The sequence below is a fragment of the Heliconius melpomene genome, chromosome 1 (genome assembly GCF_056956725.1).
Source record: "Heliconius melpomene rosina isolate 202511_hmr_F chromosome 1, ASM5695672v1, whole genome shotgun sequence".
Classification (NCBI taxonomy): Eukaryota; Metazoa; Arthropoda; class Insecta; order Lepidoptera; family Nymphalidae; genus Heliconius; species Heliconius melpomene.
The window spans coordinates 7,628,947-7,648,132 of record NC_140389.1 but is presented as its reverse complement, the minus strand read 5'-3'; the positions used below and the strand labels follow the sequence as shown (position 1 = coordinate 7,648,132).

At 34.5% G+C, this 19,186-nt stretch overlaps 2 protein-coding genes across 16 annotated transcripts in view; one reads left to right on the top strand and one right to left on the bottom strand.

The window, feature by feature from the left end:
• The window catches only part of LOC146541152 (patronin-like), a 53,441-nt gene extending 49,208 nt beyond the window's left edge, over positions 1-4,233 (top strand). For 12 of the 15 annotated variants that reach the window (XM_085208237.1, XM_085184916.1, XM_085208153.1 and 9 more), the window contains 3 exons: positions 672-854; positions 1,763-2,045; positions 2,345-4,233. In XM_085208237.1, coding sequence (XP_085064363.1) covers positions 672-854; positions 1,763-2,045; positions 2,345-2,489 — 611 coding nt within the window. In that variant the 3' untranslated portion in view covers positions 2,490-4,233. The remainder of the gene's footprint in view (positions 1-671; positions 855-1,762; positions 2,046-2,344) is intronic. The other 3 variants (XM_085185328.1, XM_085185244.1, XM_085185193.1) reach the window with 1 other exon arrangement.
• Positions 4,234-4,675: 442 nt separating this feature from the next.
• Positions 4,676-18,942, bottom strand: LOC146541151 (uncharacterized). Its single transcript, XM_085185538.1, has 18 exons — positions 18,770-18,942; positions 18,257-18,355; positions 18,023-18,131; positions 17,353-17,597; positions 16,911-17,109; positions 16,141-16,364; positions 14,899-15,100; positions 14,442-14,572; positions 13,251-13,391; positions 12,824-12,979; positions 12,374-12,518; positions 11,857-12,091; positions 11,634-11,712; positions 8,806-8,985; positions 8,258-8,401; positions 7,740-7,829; positions 7,277-7,336; positions 4,676-6,763 (listed from the first exon to the last, which is right to left on the bottom strand). Exons 1-18 carry the CDS (start codon positions 18,902-18,904, stop codon positions 6,683-6,685), a joined length of 2,655 nt encoding a protein of 884 aa, XP_085041664.1. The 5' UTR covers positions 18,905-18,942; the 3' UTR covers positions 4,676-6,682.
• Positions 18,943-19,186: the final 244 nt, after the last annotated feature.

The window sequence follows — 19,186 nt, the reverse complement described above, 5'->3', positions numbered from 1 at the left end:
TTTTATTTATTGTTTATTATCTTGTATAGCTTTTACTGTGCTTTATTTTTTTTTATATTTTATTTGAAAATGTTTACTCATCTGTCTTTATGTATTTTATCATTTCAAGGAAATTGCTGTAAGTACTGAGTTTCTGAAATTCACACATTGTTCTTATGGGCTTTCTTTCTTAATAGTTTGTATTAGTCATCTGTAAGACGTACTTATATCTAAAAAAATTGCAAAATGTATAAAAAAGGTTATTTTATAAATATAAGTAGCAAATAATATGCCTAAATTTAGAATGCTTTGCAAATTTGAATCAATAAAATTATATTAACTGCTTGAAAAACGATTCTAGCAAAAACAACCCCACTGTATCGCTGGCACCTTGGTAGTTTGATACACTTGTACATAGCGTAACGGGCTTCATTTTACTGTGTCTTACCAGACTAAATGTCATTTCAAACTGACAGCTGTCAATCGCGCTTTAAAGCCAAAAAGCTAGGAGCTTTCAACACATATTCATTTAAAATTAAAAAATATATATATCAGGTGTGGTGTGTTCTAAGACCACATTGTGTGAGTACATGACAGCTGTCAAACGCTTCAAAGCTAAAAGCTTGTTACTTATAAATTCAAATAAAAAAATGAGCGTTCGGGGGTTGGTACTACTGTGTGTGCGTACACAGACTCGGGGCTGGGGCGCGCCACGCCGCCGCGCCGCGCCGCGTCGCCGGGCCTGCGCGCGCTCGCGTCTCCCGCGTCGGGGCCCGGCTCGCTGCCCGGCGCGCTTCCCGGCGGCATCGGCAAGCGCCGCCAAGACGACAGCTCTGACGTCTCCTCTACGCACTCCTCCATCATGGATTATTCTGGTGAGTTACTATTGGTTGTAGATGTCTTTGTAGATTTTTATATTATGGTTAATGTTATAGGTATGTTTTTATGGTAACGATTGTGACGATAGTTATAATGTTGTTGTCAAAGTGTCTTGGGTTTTATTAGTTGTCAATTGAAATGTAAATCGTAGAAAAAGAATGTATTAGAGATTTAGGTTATTTGGTAGTTTCTTATTCTAATATAATATTATAAATTACGGGCGAGATAAAAATATAGCAATTTATTTAACAAGACATTTAATTTACCTGTTAAAGCTTACCGAGAACGACGCAAAGGTTTCACTTTAACGTTACTAAAGTAGTTCATGACTGCGTTAACTTGCATACACACGTCACGTCACTCCGGCACACCCCCGTCACGTCAGAGTTAGCGATGTCATGCCAATACCGATTGTTATGTTAAGGCATGGTTTGACTTGAGAGCATTTTGTTCTGTGACCTAACACTCCGCTCCTCGTCGCTTAACATAAATGCTTATCACAGATATTAACACTGTCACGCCACTACATCTTACAATGCATCATAATTCATAATAGGTTTTAGTTTACACGTTTTATTATTGATTATTGTAGATTTTAACTTAAAGTAAACTGGAGTATGTTAATTGTACACAATTAGGTATACAAATAAAAATTAAAACTTAGGAGTTAAAAGTAGATGAAGATTGATTCAAAAGATAGTATGGCACGACACTTTTTTTTATTACACGAACTTCAGTGCGGTCGACAAAGTTAGCTGTAGGTGGTTGCGCAGATTTGGCTTAAGGACTTTTCCTACTTTATTTATTTTTCAAGGGTTCCGAAAGAATTACTTAAGGTTATGCCTCGTCGACCGTACTGTATCAACATTTATAAAGCCAATTATTAACATTTACTCATACCTAGGTCCAAGATTATACAAGCAGCCGGCGACAAAGTCCAACAGAGGTATAATGCTGAACGCAGTCGAGTACTGCGTTTTCCCCGGAGCGGTGAACGCGGAGGCTAAAAGACGGGTTCTAGAGGAGATAGCGCGATCTGAAAGCAAACACTTCTTAGTACTCTTCAGAGATGCGGGATGTCAGTTCCGAGCGTTGTACAGTTACTGTCCGGACACGGACACGGTGGCCAAATTGTATGGAACCGGCCCCAAGCATGTGAATGATCGGATGTTCGATAAGTTCTTCAAGTGAGTATTTGATGTTTTGTTTTTGCTAAGGCAGATAACATCTTAACCATTGGGATTTATACCAACGTCCTTTTGTGAAAAAAATTCTATATAAATAAATTTTGTCTATACCAGAATATTGTCAATGTTATTATGTATGTTTAATTTATTATGCTATCTATTTATTTTATCTATCGTGATACAGTTAAGACATGTCCGACATATTGTATAATCAATAGTTGTGGGTTGATTCCCATTTGATATTATAACAAAATCAAAAATAATTTTACTAATAAACATTATTGTTAATTCACTTTCAGATATAACTCAGGCAGTAAATGCTTCTCGCAAGTGCACACCAAGCACCTGACGGTGACCATCGACGCGTTCACGATACACAACTCGCTGTGGCAAGGCAAGAAGGTGCAGCTCCCCAGCAAGAAGGACATGGCGCTCGTCATATAGACGCTGGCCAATCACAAGCGTCCGCCGCCTCACGTCACGCCACGCCACCTCCTGATTGGTCGACACGGCGTCGCGGGACACAGCCGACGCGCGATTGGCGGGAATATTGCACACGATATCTAGTCGCCGGCAGTCACGCCTTACTATGTAACGCTTGTAGCGAGCTCCAATATCGGCCGTAAGGTTATATTTTATAAAGTTGTTGACTGCATTTACATAGTCTCTTATGAGCGCTGATTATATATTTAATAAAAAATACTATGAAAAGACAACAAACAAGACAGTGTTAGAGCGGACGACGCGGCCCTGTTGGTTAGATATCGTAATTATTATAACTCGGCTTCACGGCGTCTCTTCAATTTTAACGTGTTTTAGCGTATCATTGCTTAAGTAAACGCTGGCTTTAATAATGAATGCGTCTGCGGGGACATTCATACGTCACGTCACACGTTACAGAAGTCGAGAGAGGGTCGACGAAAAGTGACATCATATGACACGGGGAGTTGACATTTCAAATTGCTGTTTTATTTTAACAATGTGTAGGTGTAAAGAAAGATGATACTTTTTCAATTCACTAAGTAGGTGGTTCTCACAAATATAGCCAGCTGTGGACATAAAAAGGACGAGGAAGGCAGTCAAAAGTCGGGAAGTTCGTGTGACGTAATTTATGTGTGGTCCCTATAGTGTGGTCGGCCGCGTCGATATTCTGGTTTAGTTTCTGCGGTTTTCTTTTCTGATCAAATGTGATATAGGCTGAATATTCAACGTGTTTTTAATGTAAGCGATGAGTTTGTCACTTTCGAGGGGAACTGTGTTTTTTAAGCAGTGGCCAGTCGTGTTGTAGAACTCACATGAGTGTACAGATGTGTATTTGTGAACTTTTTCCTCTTTTTAAAATTAATATAATTATTAATATTTACAATTGACATTTGATTATATTATCTTCTTTTTCATTTTATACTGATTACTTACGTCTCATTTTGCTTGAGTTTGAATAAGTTCATTCATTGATTTTGTGTTTGATTTGTACAGTCGTGTGAGCGTGTCTGCCATATCTACATTTAAAATGACGGCCGCCATGCGAAACCACTTCTAGATAATTGGTCTCGACGACTCGCGCCGCCGCGACGGGCTCAATTTTGACTCCGTCGCGTATATCACTGCCATTTTGTTGTAATACTCAATTTTAAACAGTTTTATATACTCGAGTGTCGTACGCGTATCGTAAAGCTTATTATATACATTTTGGCGCCAAATCAGATTTTATAAGCGAATGAATGCGTGACGGACGTCAAAATATCGTGACGTGCGCGAGTCGCCGAGAAAGTAAAAACAATGGTCGTAATTAAATAACAAATTCACAAAACTAATTTTTGCTTACTCGTTAAATGTAACCTAGTGATTATGATTAAATGGAGGAGAGAGAGAGAGAGAGAGAGTGTGATAGAGAAGAGTGCGTTCGTTTGACTAATAATTACGTTGTTTTTTGTACCGCTTGTATAGCTAAAGTAAGTCGAGGCACACTCGCGTGGTATCCGTACTGCCTTATGTAAATAATTGTTTTTTCCTTTTTTTTTGTATACAGCTATTTATTAAAACAATGTTAAACGATAATTGATGGATGTCATTATTCATTGTTCGCTAATGATTGGTCATCAATTATTATATACTACCGATAGTGTACTGTACGCAAATATATTGTATTATTAAAAAGCATAACGAAATAATATTGAATTTCATATTATGTGCTGTTGTTTTATTTGGTTTCTTATTATTTGGTAATATTACTTCGTCTTATACTTTAGTTTAACAAAATATATATCTGAAAATTATGGTCATCAATAATGCCAGTAGTGGCACAAGTTGTGGCTTACCGCAACTTGTTAAGGGTTCGATCCCCACACGAGGAAATGAAATATAATAAAACTTCATTCTGACGTCGAGGCGATACGCGAGGCGTTAAGTTCCGCCATTGAATAGGCAATGTCTCCGGATTTGGCGGTAAATGCGAAACAAGGTGTCATAACACTAGGTCCCTGTCTACCCTGCTGTGAGCTGGATACAACGTGATTAAAAATATACCTAAATTACTCCTTACCTATTTAAACCATTATCAGATCCCGATTTTATTATTTAGAAATCAATTATATAGAGAAGGGAACGTAGAAAAATAAAATCTTGCATAATTTGAGTTTAATTTATATTTTAAATAATCATTTATATACAATTATATTCGTAACGAGGCATCTTTTTATATAATTCAAATAATATGAGCAACAGTATTCTTATGATTGACAAACACACATCTTACTTTTAAAAAAAAAAACAATCGTTTTTTTAAGATTTTTATAGTTATTAAAAATATCTGTATTTAATTGTGGTATTATTATTATGGTACTTTTAATAAACATATTAAAATTTAAAAAAATGTTTTAAAAAATATCTAAATTATTATTTCGTATAAGTTTGAGGATCAAACATTAAAATCAAATTTATAAATGATAATTGTTCTAAACATTTTTTAATATAAAATGAATATAAAAAGCAAATAAAATGTTGTCATCTGACAATAATTTCTAACAACACTCAAGACTTATTAACCTTAGATAATACATTCATTCTTAACATACACACATAATACTTAACAGTTTACATTATTATTATAATTATATAAAACATTGGATCTTAAAATATAAGCAGTTATTATTATTTTTTTCGTTGCAATAGAGAAATATTGTCGAGGCAGTAGACTGGTTCTCAATATTATTAATATAAATTGTTGATTAAAAAAAGTTGGTATTTAAATTGTGTACTGACAGGCGGAGCTTATCGCCGCTCTTTATACATATATCCAGTATGTCGGGAACACCATATTATAAAAAGTAATTATTTCTCAGCCATAATATTATTTGTATACAAGTCAATTGCACAATTAAATAAATATTTAACTTGTAATTCAAAATATAGGATTAAAAGTACAAAAACCAAACAAAATACTTAAAAGTTATTACATGAATTCAATCATTTATTAGTAATTAAGGACGAATTATTATTAATCATCATTATTATTAAATACATATTGCATAACCCCACAATTTTGAATAAACAACAATAAGTAACTTCTACAATTTCAATAAAACTTAAAATATTAATATTTATTTTAAAATTACTCTCTTTTTTGTTTTGTTAAGCTAAAAGAAATCCGCAAACTAGTTTGTAATGTAATTGGATTTTTTTTCCAGCTCCAATTAACACATTTTTTTATTAAAGATAAACTATTCATTCAGTGTTACAGCTTCACGCTCTATCCTGCATAACAGGAAGTAAAAAAACGTGAAGTTAAAAAACTTGATTAACTAAAATAATTAGTTTAGTTTCTAATTTGATCTAAACTTTTTACCTAAATTCGAGACATTCCTCATATTAAATGGCGGAACTCAACGCCGCGCTTTACACTGGAGTGGGGAAATGAAAACAATGCGTTACCCTCGCCCGGGAACGGGAACACGACCATTCTAAACAATTAGGATTAGAAAAAACTAAAATGTATATATAACATAAAGCAAAGTTAAAAAAAGGATAAAAATGTAAATTCTGTACAATTGAAGATCAGTTCTTTCAACTTAACTATCATTAATTGTGACAATCATAATATTTATATTATTTTAGTATTAAAATTAAACCTAACAAATTAAATAAAAGTTGCAATATTTTTTTATCATTAAAACATTATTTTAATAATGTATTAATACTTAAAATAAATAAACCACATAATTACAATTTAAGTATGTACAATCAATTTTTAAAATAAGATTTAATATAAAGATTGAATATATTTTTAAGATAAAATGAGATTTAAATAATCTACACTTATTGTGATTATTCAGTTTTTCCGCATACAACAGGGTAAATCAAGGGAGCCTAGTGCTAAGACACTCTGTTCCAATTTTCTAGACATTGAGTTTTATGTAACGAAATAGTTTATATTAATAAAATGCGATAGGAATAATATTTCCATTTAAATAATGTTTGAAAAGTAGCTTAATGTTAAAATATGACACTTTTGTATAGCTAATGATGCTATACGTCAATATCATATTTTAACATTAATTTGAAGAAAGTAAAAATAATTCATTCCCCAAGTGGGAATCGAACTTCCTTCCTTCGCGTTAACTCACGACATTATGATTACTTTAAACAATAGTATAATAATGGCTAACGGGCGATGTTTCTTCAACGTTCTTTATATTCGACGGTATCACTTCTTCTGTATCCTGCAATATACAATATAATTCAATTATATATATTTTTTATTTCTTTTTCCACACTAAGTAAAGAAAAATATATTAGATAACGTTTAAAGACAGCCACACTGGATACGTCCGTTCCACTTACCGCTGAACTCGTAAGGCATTGGGCGTTGAGTGGGGAACCTCGCGCTTTGTCGTCTTTACCAAAGCGAAGAAATCCCCCGAGTGGAAATAGAATCCCCGACCGTCGCGTTAACAGTCTCCACAGCGCCCGCTTCGATTTCGTTTATTTAAATGTATACCAATACTATAAAACTGAATATTTTATTTGTTTGAATGCACTAATCGTAGTTAACTGTAGGTAGGTAGGTGTGGTAGACCACGTCGTTTCATTGTTTTTTCCTATGCTACTTATATGCGCGATAAAATTAATAATAATTATATAAAAATTACTGTAAAATATACTTCAATATTTTAAATAAATTATTAAACTAATACAGTTTAAGTATAAAAATACATAGTTTGTTAGTGCTATACCTCTTCATTATTGTATCCATTAATTTCTACTGGTATAGTCTGGCCATCTTGTGTGATCACCTGCAGGGAAACGATAAATAATTTCATATAATTATTACAAATAACAAAATACGGCGTTGAGATCTGCCTCTTAACATGCTCTATGCAATGTCTCGAAAATTGATCGGAAATCAACGAATGAAGTGTCCATAATACAAATTACTTTGCTTTCCTGCTATGTGCAGCGGGAAGCTAAATTAAATTATAATTATACTGTCAATACGTGTTATATAACTGTAAAAGTAAAAAAAATGTACATCATTGGTTTTGTTTAATTTTAAAACCGCAGTAATTTCATTACAACTGCGTTATATATTTTTATAAGATAAAAATACCCATTGCTTATACATAACTTAAATATTTATTTTTTATCTTACATTTTTTATTTTTAAGTTTAAGATGAAAATGTAATAAATCAGTTAACCTGTAAAGTTTTGCCATCAATAGAGGTGATGGCCAGTCTGGTGCCGTCCTGCATCGTGAAGTGTAATGGGTTGCCCGCTTCATCAGTTACCTGCCACATAGTTTGAAACATATTTATAATTTTTTATATATTGTAGTCGTGTCGCAGAGGCGCAAAGTGTGTAAACGCGACTGGTTGTGGGTTTGATCTTCACTCGAGAAAATGAAATATTTCGACTTCTCCGAAGAATAAAGCCTATCCTATTTGCAAAGACACTTCACTTTTGCTAATAAATCCGGGTAAGTGGAACAGTGGTGTAGGTTTGCAGGTGCATGGTTGTGTGTTTGATTCCCACTCGGAGGAATGAATTATTTTCATTTTCTCGCTCTAACTTCAACAAAATAAATCACCACGCAACAACTCCAAATTTGGATGGAAAGTCAGTAACAGAGTGTCTTAACATTATTTTACTACTATGGTTCCCTTTGTCTACTCTGCTATATGCAGGATTCAGGTTGAAAATAAAAAAAGAAACCTACTGGTATATTTTCCCCCTCCAACATCAATGGACCTTCATTTTCCGGCTCCTCCACCAACTCTTCAATTTGCTGCGGCATGAGAAGCGAGGGTCCGGAGTAGAGTTCACAAGTTGTTAGTACTTTGGCCTCTTCTATGTTGACAGCCTGGGAGATATTGATACAATATATAATTAATTAGATCCTGTTTAATAATCGTGGCCGTTGCCGTGAAGTTAAATAAAAAAAGCTGCACAGATTACATTTTAAGATTTTTCTTCCTTTTGATATTTTTTTACGAGCGCAAAATGCGGAAAAAAAAGGCTGGTTAACTTAAAGGTGGTCAAAGCTATTCAACCGTAGTGTATATTCTTAATTTCTTTGAAGAGAAACTTAATTTATTTTTTCTTTCCTAAGTGTGCAGTTACACTTAAGGTTTGAGGAATATATTATTTTTAACATATATTAAAACAATCTGTTCCTTAAAACTTTCAACCCTTACTAAAATAAACAACCAATATACTATTTAAGTCAAAATTATGTATCAAATATGAAAAAATCCAATTAAATACCTGTTCAGGGTCCATTATATGAAATGCAGGTGCATCTGCATCATCTGCATCATATGCTACATAGATCACTCTTTCCTCTGTTCCATTTTCTGTTTCTTCTGTGAGTTCTATTTCCTCTCCTTCATCTAGAGACTGCTGTGGTTTATCCGTTACTAAGAGACTTATCTGTTTATGTGGTTGCTAAAAAAAATAAAGAAAAAACACTCATTTTTTTTAACAGGTTAATCAAACCTAAATCACTACCACCATACCAGAGCGCAAGATACAGTCAGCTCATTCTGCAGGAATCCAGGGCAGTACGCGAATTGTGAACGAACAAATTGTGTATCGCGCAATTGAGAAACCGTTGACGGTAGTTTAATATAATAATTATGTCAACTGAGAGACAAATGCCATCTCAGTCTACCCGTGACCACGAACTACTGCAAAGTGTTCGAGACGTTCAGGTTTATAATACTAAATATACGCGATTCATCCGGTTAAATAGTTTCATGTAATAATCGTAAAAATGACGATAAACTTGAAACTGTGGAGGGGCAGAAGCTCATTTACAAACTGGCACGTTCCCGGGATAAAGTGACGCAAGATATCGCAAAATGTCTTTGCGTCAGAGATTCCCAGGGCACGCTGCTCTGTAATCATGACTCTGTGACGGAGAGGTGGAGAAGCTACTTCCAGGAGTTGCTGAATACTCAGCACCCATGCAGTCTTCATCACGACCCACCGCCTAACCTCGGAATATTGCCCCAATAACCCTTGACGAAACACGTAATTGCCTTCAACGCATGAAGAGCGGGAAAGCGGTGGGACCTGACGACATCCCGATCGAAGCGTGGAAATCGTTGGGCTCTCTTGGTGTGCTCATGCTTACTGACCTTTTTAACCATATCTTGAACACTGGTAAGATGCCGCATCAGTGGCGGCTTAGCTTTATTACCCCTATTTACAAGGGAAGGGGCAGTGTTCAAGATTGTGGTAGTTATAGGGGCATTAAGCTTATGAGTCATACCATGAAGCTCTTCGAGCGCATGATCGACCTCAGGCCCCGCCGAGAGTGTACTGTCTCTGAGTCTCAATATGGATTTCAGCCAGGATCGGGCACCATGGACGCCATTTTCGCCCTCAGAACTTTGATGGAGGCATACAGGGAAAAAAGGAGAGCTCTGCACGTGGCCTTTTTAGATCTGCAGAAGGCCTTTGACTGTGTGCCTCGTCAGTGTATCTGGTGGGCATTGCGATCCAAAGGGATCCCTGAGGCCTATATTGAGATTATCAGAGGCATGTACCACGATTCCGCTTCTATGGTTAGGACTGCTGTTGGCGACACTAGACCCTTCCCGATTACAGTGGGGGTTCACCAGGGCTCGGCTCTTAGTCCGTTCTTGTTTAATGTAGTGCTTGATACTGTCTCGGCTCACATCCAGGACCAGCCTCCATGGCAGATGATGTATGCCGACGACATAGCACTCATTGCCGAGAACCGACTGACGCTGGAGCGTAAAGTGAACCTCTGGAAGGGTACGCTTGAGAACGGCGGTCTTAAACTAAATGTGTCGAAGACAGAGTACATGGCCTGCGGGAGCCGGGACTCGAGCACCATCCTTATAGGTCCTGAGCCAGCCGTTAAGTCGGAGAAGTTCAGGTACTTTGGATCCGTTATGCACGAGTCTGGAGGCATCGACCACGATGTCCATGGCCGGATAAGCGCTGCCTGGGCCAAATGGCGGGAGGTCACTACAAGTACAAGAGCATCGTCCGACCGGTTCTTTTATACGGCAGCGAATGTTGGCCAGCACCATCTCGGCACACTCTGGAGCTTCACGTCACGGAAATGAAGATGCTGAGGTGGATGTGCGGCGTAACGCGGTCTGACCGCATACGCAACACATTCATTCGAGGTAGTCTTGGGGTCCGTGACGTAGCGGATAAGCTCCAAGAGCGTCGCTTGAGATGGTTTGGCCACGTTACGCGCCGGCCTAAGAACTATGTCGGACGCAAGTGCCTTGCTATACTAGTTCCTGGGGCGCGACCTCCCGGACGCCCAAGGAAGCGCTGGTTGGATGTCGTGATGCAGGACATGAGAGCCAATGGTCTAACCACCGAGGACGCAAAAGATCGTGCAAAGTGGAGTAGGGTAAGTTGGAAGGCAGACCCTGGTAATAGCCGGGATTAATGCCAGGAAGAAGAAGAAAAAGTGAAAAAGACTTATAAGACACAGGGGCAGTTGCTTCTTCTAGGCAACGTCCATGATTAGAAGGAATTATGTGTGACATATTGTTATTGACAGATATCACTTATTACAATTACGTAGAACCTATTTCATATTTAAGATTTATAATTTATATATTTAAGCGTTAACAAATTAGACAACCTACTTTGGTGTATTATTTTGTTAATTTATTTTTCTGTTAATTGTACTATACTCTTATATATTTGTATAAAGTAAATAATTTATTTTATTTGTATAATGTTTGTTGAGTATAATATTAAAGCAGATATTTTAAATATTGTATTGGAAGAGCAGGGTCTCCTAATAAAGGCATTACTTGTTTAAAAAGAGGTCTCTGTAACAATTATTTCTGTGTAAAATCTGTTGAACAAATAAAGTATTTTTATTTATTTATTTACTCTCCGCGCTGTTTCAAAGATATCCACTTCCACTGGTTGGCTGGAAGAGATTTCTTTTAGAAATAAGTCCCACCCTTGTCAACGAAATTTTTCTTTTTAAATTTATGTAAAAAATGTTTATTTTGTGCAATAAAGAATATTATATTATTCCGTGGGAAGTCATCTTAAATGATTACATATATAAACAAACTTGCATTTACCTTTCTCTCTGGTCGCTTGACGCGTACCGTACACTCGTCGCGGCGTATGTGCATCGCCAACAGGTGACGAGACGCCATACTGTGAAAACAAGTTAAAATAACAATTACAAAAATGGTTAATAACACATATTTAAATTACACATTAAGAGCATTTTTTTAGCTTCACGCTGTATCTCGCATATAGCAGAATGGGTCAGCGGGAAGTAAGTAATTCAAAACTAACCGTTTTCCACACTTATTGCACTGCCATCTCTCCGCATTTTGTCCCTGTGCGTGTGTGCGTATGGTGTGCGCGTGCCGGCGCGCGTGGAGGCGGTGCTGGGACGAGGTCGTGAATCGTCTGGGGCACTCCCCGCACTGGTACGGTTTTTCCCCTGTATGGATACGCTGGTGTTCCGACAGGTTACCCTTTTGAGTGAAGCTCTTGCCGCATACGTAGCAAGAGAACGGTTTTACGCCTGTTTTTGAATAGGATTTTTATATTTATAAAATAAAATCGAATATGGCAATGGAGAATAATTAATGTAAACAGATTTATTAATTTTTAAATGAAATTCTTTGATTGGATCAATTGTGTATATTTCAGTCTCGCTATTTTTAACACTGTTAAATGTATGTTTAGTACGCGGAGATAATTTATATAAATTCTAATATTTTTATATTTTAATACTATTTATTCCTACTAATATATATCAATCCGATATTAATTTGTATTAAGTAAAATGTATATAAACGCATACCAGTATGCCATCTCATATGCAGCGTGAGACTAGTTTTATGGGCGAAGCGTTGTTTGCATATATCGCAGGAGAACTTCTTCACGCCTGTATGTAACAGCTGATGGTTCAGCATGTTGGCCTTCGTTTTGAACGTTGAGTTGCATATCTGTAATGTAAATATGTACGATAATTTATATTTTATTCTTCTTGCTCATCTGGCAAAGCGCGCCGTTAAGTTCCGCCACTCAACATGCAATGCCTCTAGAATTCGGCAGAAAGTAGGAAATGGAGTGTCTCAACACTTACTTAGTTGCTTAGTACTTAGTTTTCTCTCTCACACAAGAAAACAAAAAATTGAACATAGTAATACTCTAGCCCTGAACTTGAACAGTAAACAAATGCGGATTAATTCCCGCTACTTTAATTTTTTCATGTTTGCTAAAAAGTATTTATATTTAAAAGAAATCGTACCTTGCACGTAAACGGCCTCGCCTGTGAATGAACAAGCTGGTGTCGTTGTAACAGTTGTTTGTGTCTAAAGTGCTTTCCGCAGGTGCCGCACACGTAGCGTTGGGCGGCGTGTTCCGCTTGCTTGTGGTATACCACTGAGGACGGATGGTTGAGGACCTAGATAATACATGTAAAGTTACATACCACAGAGTTTACGTAAAATATCATTTATTCTTTTTTTATTTTTTTCAACTTATTCTCAGTACGGGGAAGCGAGGCGTTCTGAACGTACTTTTTTCGTAGTTTTAAGCATTGTATACTGCTCAAGAAAATAATTGTATCAAGAAAATAAGTAAACTTAATTCTAAAATTAAATCTGCGCAACCATCTACAGACTACTTCAGGGCGGAAACGACTTTGTTGATCATACTTTAAATGGTTATATTACCTTCCCACATAGATCGCAGGCGTAGGGCCGGGGCGCGCGCGTGCGTCGGTGGGCCACGCGGTGCACGGCCAGCGACTGCGGGTAGGCGAAGCGGGCGCCGCATTCGTTACATACAAACGGCTTCTCACCCAAATGTACTCCCTGAGATGTTAAAACATAGTAATAAATACTCCATAAAGAAAAATAAATCTTTAATGTCAAAATGAACAAGTATAGAATAGTTAGCTATGATAGAGTGTTTGCAGAGAATGAAACCAAAAAAAGTTATAAAATCGCTGTGCTTTTCACATTATGGGAAATTTAAATTCCTAAGAATCTAACTAGCAATTTTCGCGTAAATATGTGTGCAGCTCAGTTTAGCTCAGTACAGTACAAGCCTTGAACACTCGAGAATTCGAGAACTGTAGATGCATGCAGAGGTTTGATTTTCCTTTTTTGACTATTTTCTCCCGAGTGAACAATTTATTATTTATTTATTTACACTTTATTGTGGACAATTACACTTAACAATGTGCAGAATAAGTCCAAAAAGCATAACTTCATGACTCATCAACCGTATAACATCACTATGTTTAAGAACTTAAAATATTTTGAATAATATATATATATAATAATAATATATATATATAATAATAAATATTATATATATAACTAGAGGACGCGCGCAGCTTCGCCTGCCTATTTGCACCCTTAGGGTGAATTCTAATGAGCCCCGAAACACTCAATATTCAGTGAAATATTTTTAAGTCTAAATTTCAAATTTTATAAAAATCAATGGCAATTTAAAAAAAAAACCATACAAACTTTCAACACCTTATTTGCACCCTTAGGGGGAGAATACTAAAAAAAAACCATAAAACACGTGTGCAATGAAATACTTTAAAGAGTCTGAATTACAAATATTATAACAATCGGTGCCGATTAAAAAAAATTTTCAACCCCTATATAAAATTTTGGGTTAAAATTTATCAAAATCCCTTCTTAGTGGATGTCCAAATTACGAAAATAAACATCTGTCCAAATTTCACGTTTCTACCATAAGCGGTTACGGCTGTGTGTGCGTCTTACCTCAGTCAGTGGGAACAGGTCCTTTTATATATATATATATATATATATATATATATATATATATATATATATTCTAAGTTCATAACTCACTAAGAAAATGTATTAAAATACTTATATACATACCTTTATATGTAACGATTTATTTTGACGATTGCTAAATAACTTGTCACAGTAGTTGCATTTATATTTCACTTTACCCTTTTTCGTTTGCACTTGTTCTTCAACATCGTTGGGAGCTTCAATACTGACGCTAGCTAAAAAGAAATATAACACTCGTACATACATAAATAATTTTAAAAATTTAGACTATAAACACGACGATTTGAAGTTCAATCCCGTTACCAAATAGGACACAGCGCGGTGTTCATATCCGCCACTTAACATGCAATGTCTCGAGAATTAAATCATTAGAATAGTAATAAATTAAAATTTTAAGACATTCAAATCTAAGCTATTAATTTAATACATATTTTTTGCAAACTTAACTTTAAAATTTTGCATATGTATGCATTATAATTTTATAAATGTACTTAATTTATGAAGTATCAATAACTATTTATCTACACAAAAAAGAACTCACCAATTTTAGTAGCGTCTTCAGTGGTAACATCAACAGTGTCATTGTGATCAACTTGTCCTCTCAGCGGATCTTCACTTGGGTCACTTAGTTCTGGTTGTTTAGTAATCAGAGACTCTCTTTCTGGATGTGGTATCTCTTGACTAGATTGAGAATTTTCTGACACTTCTAAAACTTGTGCATTCTGTGTTTCAGTGGATTGTGACTGTAATTAATTATATTGGTAAATAACATTGTTTAGGCATAAATTTTACATTAAAAGTAATGTATTCTAACATGGTTAGAAATTGTCTACAGTCTAGACCAGTGTTTCCCAATGTGGGGCCGACGCCCCAAAGGGGGGCAATTTGATAATTAAGGGGGGCAATTAAAAAATGGATTCGATATCACTTTAACCCTTTCCCTTTAGGTTATTTAAATGCAATGCTAAATATCGGTAATAAATTTAACAAAAAAGGCAAATTCTTAAAAATATACATAATTTTTAAAAATATATAATTTCGTTTGACGTTACCAAAATATCAACTGAGTAGTTAGAGTCGTCAAGTAAACTTCGGACGAAATACATATAAAATAAAATGAATATACTAAATGAATATAAAATAAAATCAATATTAAAATTATTTTGAATTTTAGATTTTTTTATGTATGTTTTGAAATTTTACTTACGATATTTTGATAACAATTTCGTAGTGATTTCTTCCTAAAACTTATCATTTATATTTCTTAAGGGAACAAAACAATAAACATTATGTATGGGGGCATAAACATTTTAGAAATGTTAAGGTGGGGCATGGCCTAAAAAAGTTGGGAAACACTGATCTAGACTCTAGAATATGCATAAAATTGTGTTTTATATATATATTTAGTGGTAGTCAAAGAAAAATGCATGAAATTAATTTAAAAAATATAAAACTAACTAAGACAAATTTTACAAAAAAACATCAATTATTAGTTTTTTACTTACATTAAATTTTATATAAATAAATAAATATAAATTATATTTTAATTTAGACATGCAAATTTCAACAATACCTTGATTAATAATTAATTTATAAATAGACATTAGTTTTTGATTTTATTTAAGTATGTTTGTTATATGCATGGTTGGCAGAGCCAGAGAGAATTTACACACGCACACACTGTCTTCAATATCTCAAATTTTACTGGCCACTGTTGTGTTATGTTGAACATACAATGAAAACTACCATTACCATATCATATAACGTTCAGCACAGTACTTACATGGTCATCCTCAGCTTTAGAAGCGGGACAGGCTCGCACACTGCGTCCCGTATGGCCCGTGTCCTCCTGGTGGTCCTCAAACTGAAGGCGAGTGGGGAACACTTCCCCACATCCGCATACAAACTGCACTGGCCCATGCTGAGCTATGTGGGACATGTAACGGCCTACAGATGAGAACTCCATACCGCATATGGCGCATTGTTCACGTGTTTGACGCATGCGACCTGGAAATTAATAATAAAAATCATACTTAAATTTTATATTAGAGGTGTTTTTTAATAACTATAGACATAGTAGTAACATTGTGGCTTTGGTTTAGAAATTATCTTCTTCCCATCTGCTTTTTTATTTGTGGTGCAGTAACATAATATCCTGCCAGTAATCAAGAATCCTGCCAGGATATTACTTTAATATACTCTCTCTAGTAGACAATGCAAGGTGATGAATTTCACTGATCAACATGCAACCATTTGAAAGTTGGGTGGAAAATGGGGAACATTGTGTCTTTACAATAGATTCTTTGTGTATGTGCAGAAAACATATAATGCTAAAAAAGAATTGGGGCACAAACAGTTTTTGTAAATTTACATATCACAATTATTTTTTTAATATTTGACCTTCAGTTTCTTATTACATATTAATTAAGTAAAGAAAAATACAAACATACATAAAAATTATATTACAAAAAATATAACAATGCAAAATTTACATATATTATTTAATCTACATACAATTTAATAAATTGAAAAAAAAACATAACTACCTATTACCTTTAGGCCTTCCCCTCCCCTTTCCTTTAACAACTACGACAAGTTCGCCGGACTCTTCCAAATGGCCTATCACTTCAGGTTCTTGAGGTACAGTTGTTTTTGGCTTTTGTAATGATTCAAGGTCAGGTTTCCTATCATGGTCAGTTTCTTCCATGTCTATCATACCTTCTTCAAGAAATATTTTTTCTAGTTCTTTACCCTGGATAAGAGAACATTTAAATGTTATTATTTCATATATTTATGTTTCAGAAAAGCTCTAAAAGTTAGGAGCACCGATTGCTATACTACCAATATCATAACTCACAATGAGGTTGTCATATTGCAGTGGGACAGGCTCTGACTGTAACGTAAAACAGTGGTTGATCCTTACTCAGGGAAAATCCCTCCCTACAATATTTTCAATAGTGTATATATATAAATTTCTCTATAACAATAGTATTACCTGAACAGCTTCTTTAAATCTAGTTGGAGCTTTCCGCCTTCTCTTTCCAGAAGGTTCTTCTTCATCTTTACTGCCAGATTTTGTTTTAATTTCTTCTTTTTCTTTGGCAACAGCTTCTTGCACCAGGTCTTCTGGACTTTTAGCTTTCTTTGGGGGCCTGCCTCTTTTCCGTTTCGGTTTCTCAAGTCCAGCAACTTGAAGTGATATTGGATGTTCCACATGATATACTCCATCACTTGTATTGACTATAAATTAAATAAGTTATATTTTTATAACCAATTTTTTGAAAAAATTGTGTCTTGGCACCGAGTAATGGTAGTGAATATTGACTACCACTTCCAGTATATACTGGAAAACAATATTTATTTAAGAATTGAGGAGCAAACAGTTATTATTAACAAAGAAAAGAATTGGTTGTGAAAATTTTGAAAGATATTCAGGGCTATTGCTTTGAAATCCACCGCACAACATGTAAAACCTCCAGAATTCAGCTGTAAGTGCTTTAGGGCAATTAGTAAGGGTAATATTAAAGTATGTTGTAGTTATAAAATCCAGTATTCATTTATCTTTAAAAGTAACACATTAGTAAGATTCTATTATTGTTGTTATAATTATTTGAAATATTGTTTGTTACACATATTTATTAACATTGTTAATTAAATTAACTTACTCTCATAAATAATTTTCTCAGATATAACTTCTGGCGCTTCTGTTGTAGATGAATTTAATACATTTTTCTTATACTCTTTTTCTCTTTGATACAACTCTCTTATTATTTTCTGGAAATTAAATTTTATAAGATGTATATGCTTTTTTTCAAAAAATAATATATTTTATAAAACTTTTAGTATTTTTCGTAACAAAATTTCGTGAGCGTTATTAGAAAATAAAGAGTGATACTTACTTGACCATTTATTATTAGATTTAAGAATTCAACAGTGGCTTCTAACTGAATAGTACAACCAGGACAAATAGTACGAGGAAGTTCTCCATCATCTGATACCTAAAAATCAACAGGAATTGAAATTTCTAACGCAAGTTGGATCAAAACACTTAATATCTTTTGTGAAATATTAAGACTTTATAGATTTTCATATATATTTGTACAAAAATTCTTTGTTATTTTATTTTCATAAAATTTCTTACGTCAAATTGTGGCGCCACCACTTATCAATTCTTAAAATATAACATTTCACATATTATTATAACAATAAGTCCGCAACATCAGTATTAATTTTAATTAACTAAAGTAAAGACTCAAAAAAAATTAATAAGATTTTTTAAACTTTAATTTTAACTAAAAAAATCAAGCGATAAAAATAAAGATGGGAAAATGAAATAATTTGAAATAAAAGGCCGGCCATTTTGACAAAATTAGGAGTCAAAACAATCACAATTTATTGTAAAATTAGTTTACCTTCAAAGGTAAGTAGGTGTTTATTATTTCACTTAAGTTTTGATTATTTTCTTCACTAGAATATAATAATGTTCCGTTGTCATTTTCTTCGCCACATAATCTACATACTGTAGAATTATAAAGGAACACTTCCATCTTTGTACTATAAAAATATTTTCGTGCGCCATCTACTTCCGTAGTAATGACAATGTGTAAACGTCACTGCTTATTTCAACATGTCACGTTAACGTTTAGAAATTAAATTTGATAAAAAAATTACACTTATAATTTATATTTACATATATTTAATTAATAGTAAGAAAGTAGTTGCATTAAAAATATATATAATAAATAAATTAACTACAAAAAATGAAAAAATATATTTATTTATTCCTGATTTACATCTGGGCTCATTAATTATATTTTTTTTGCATATCT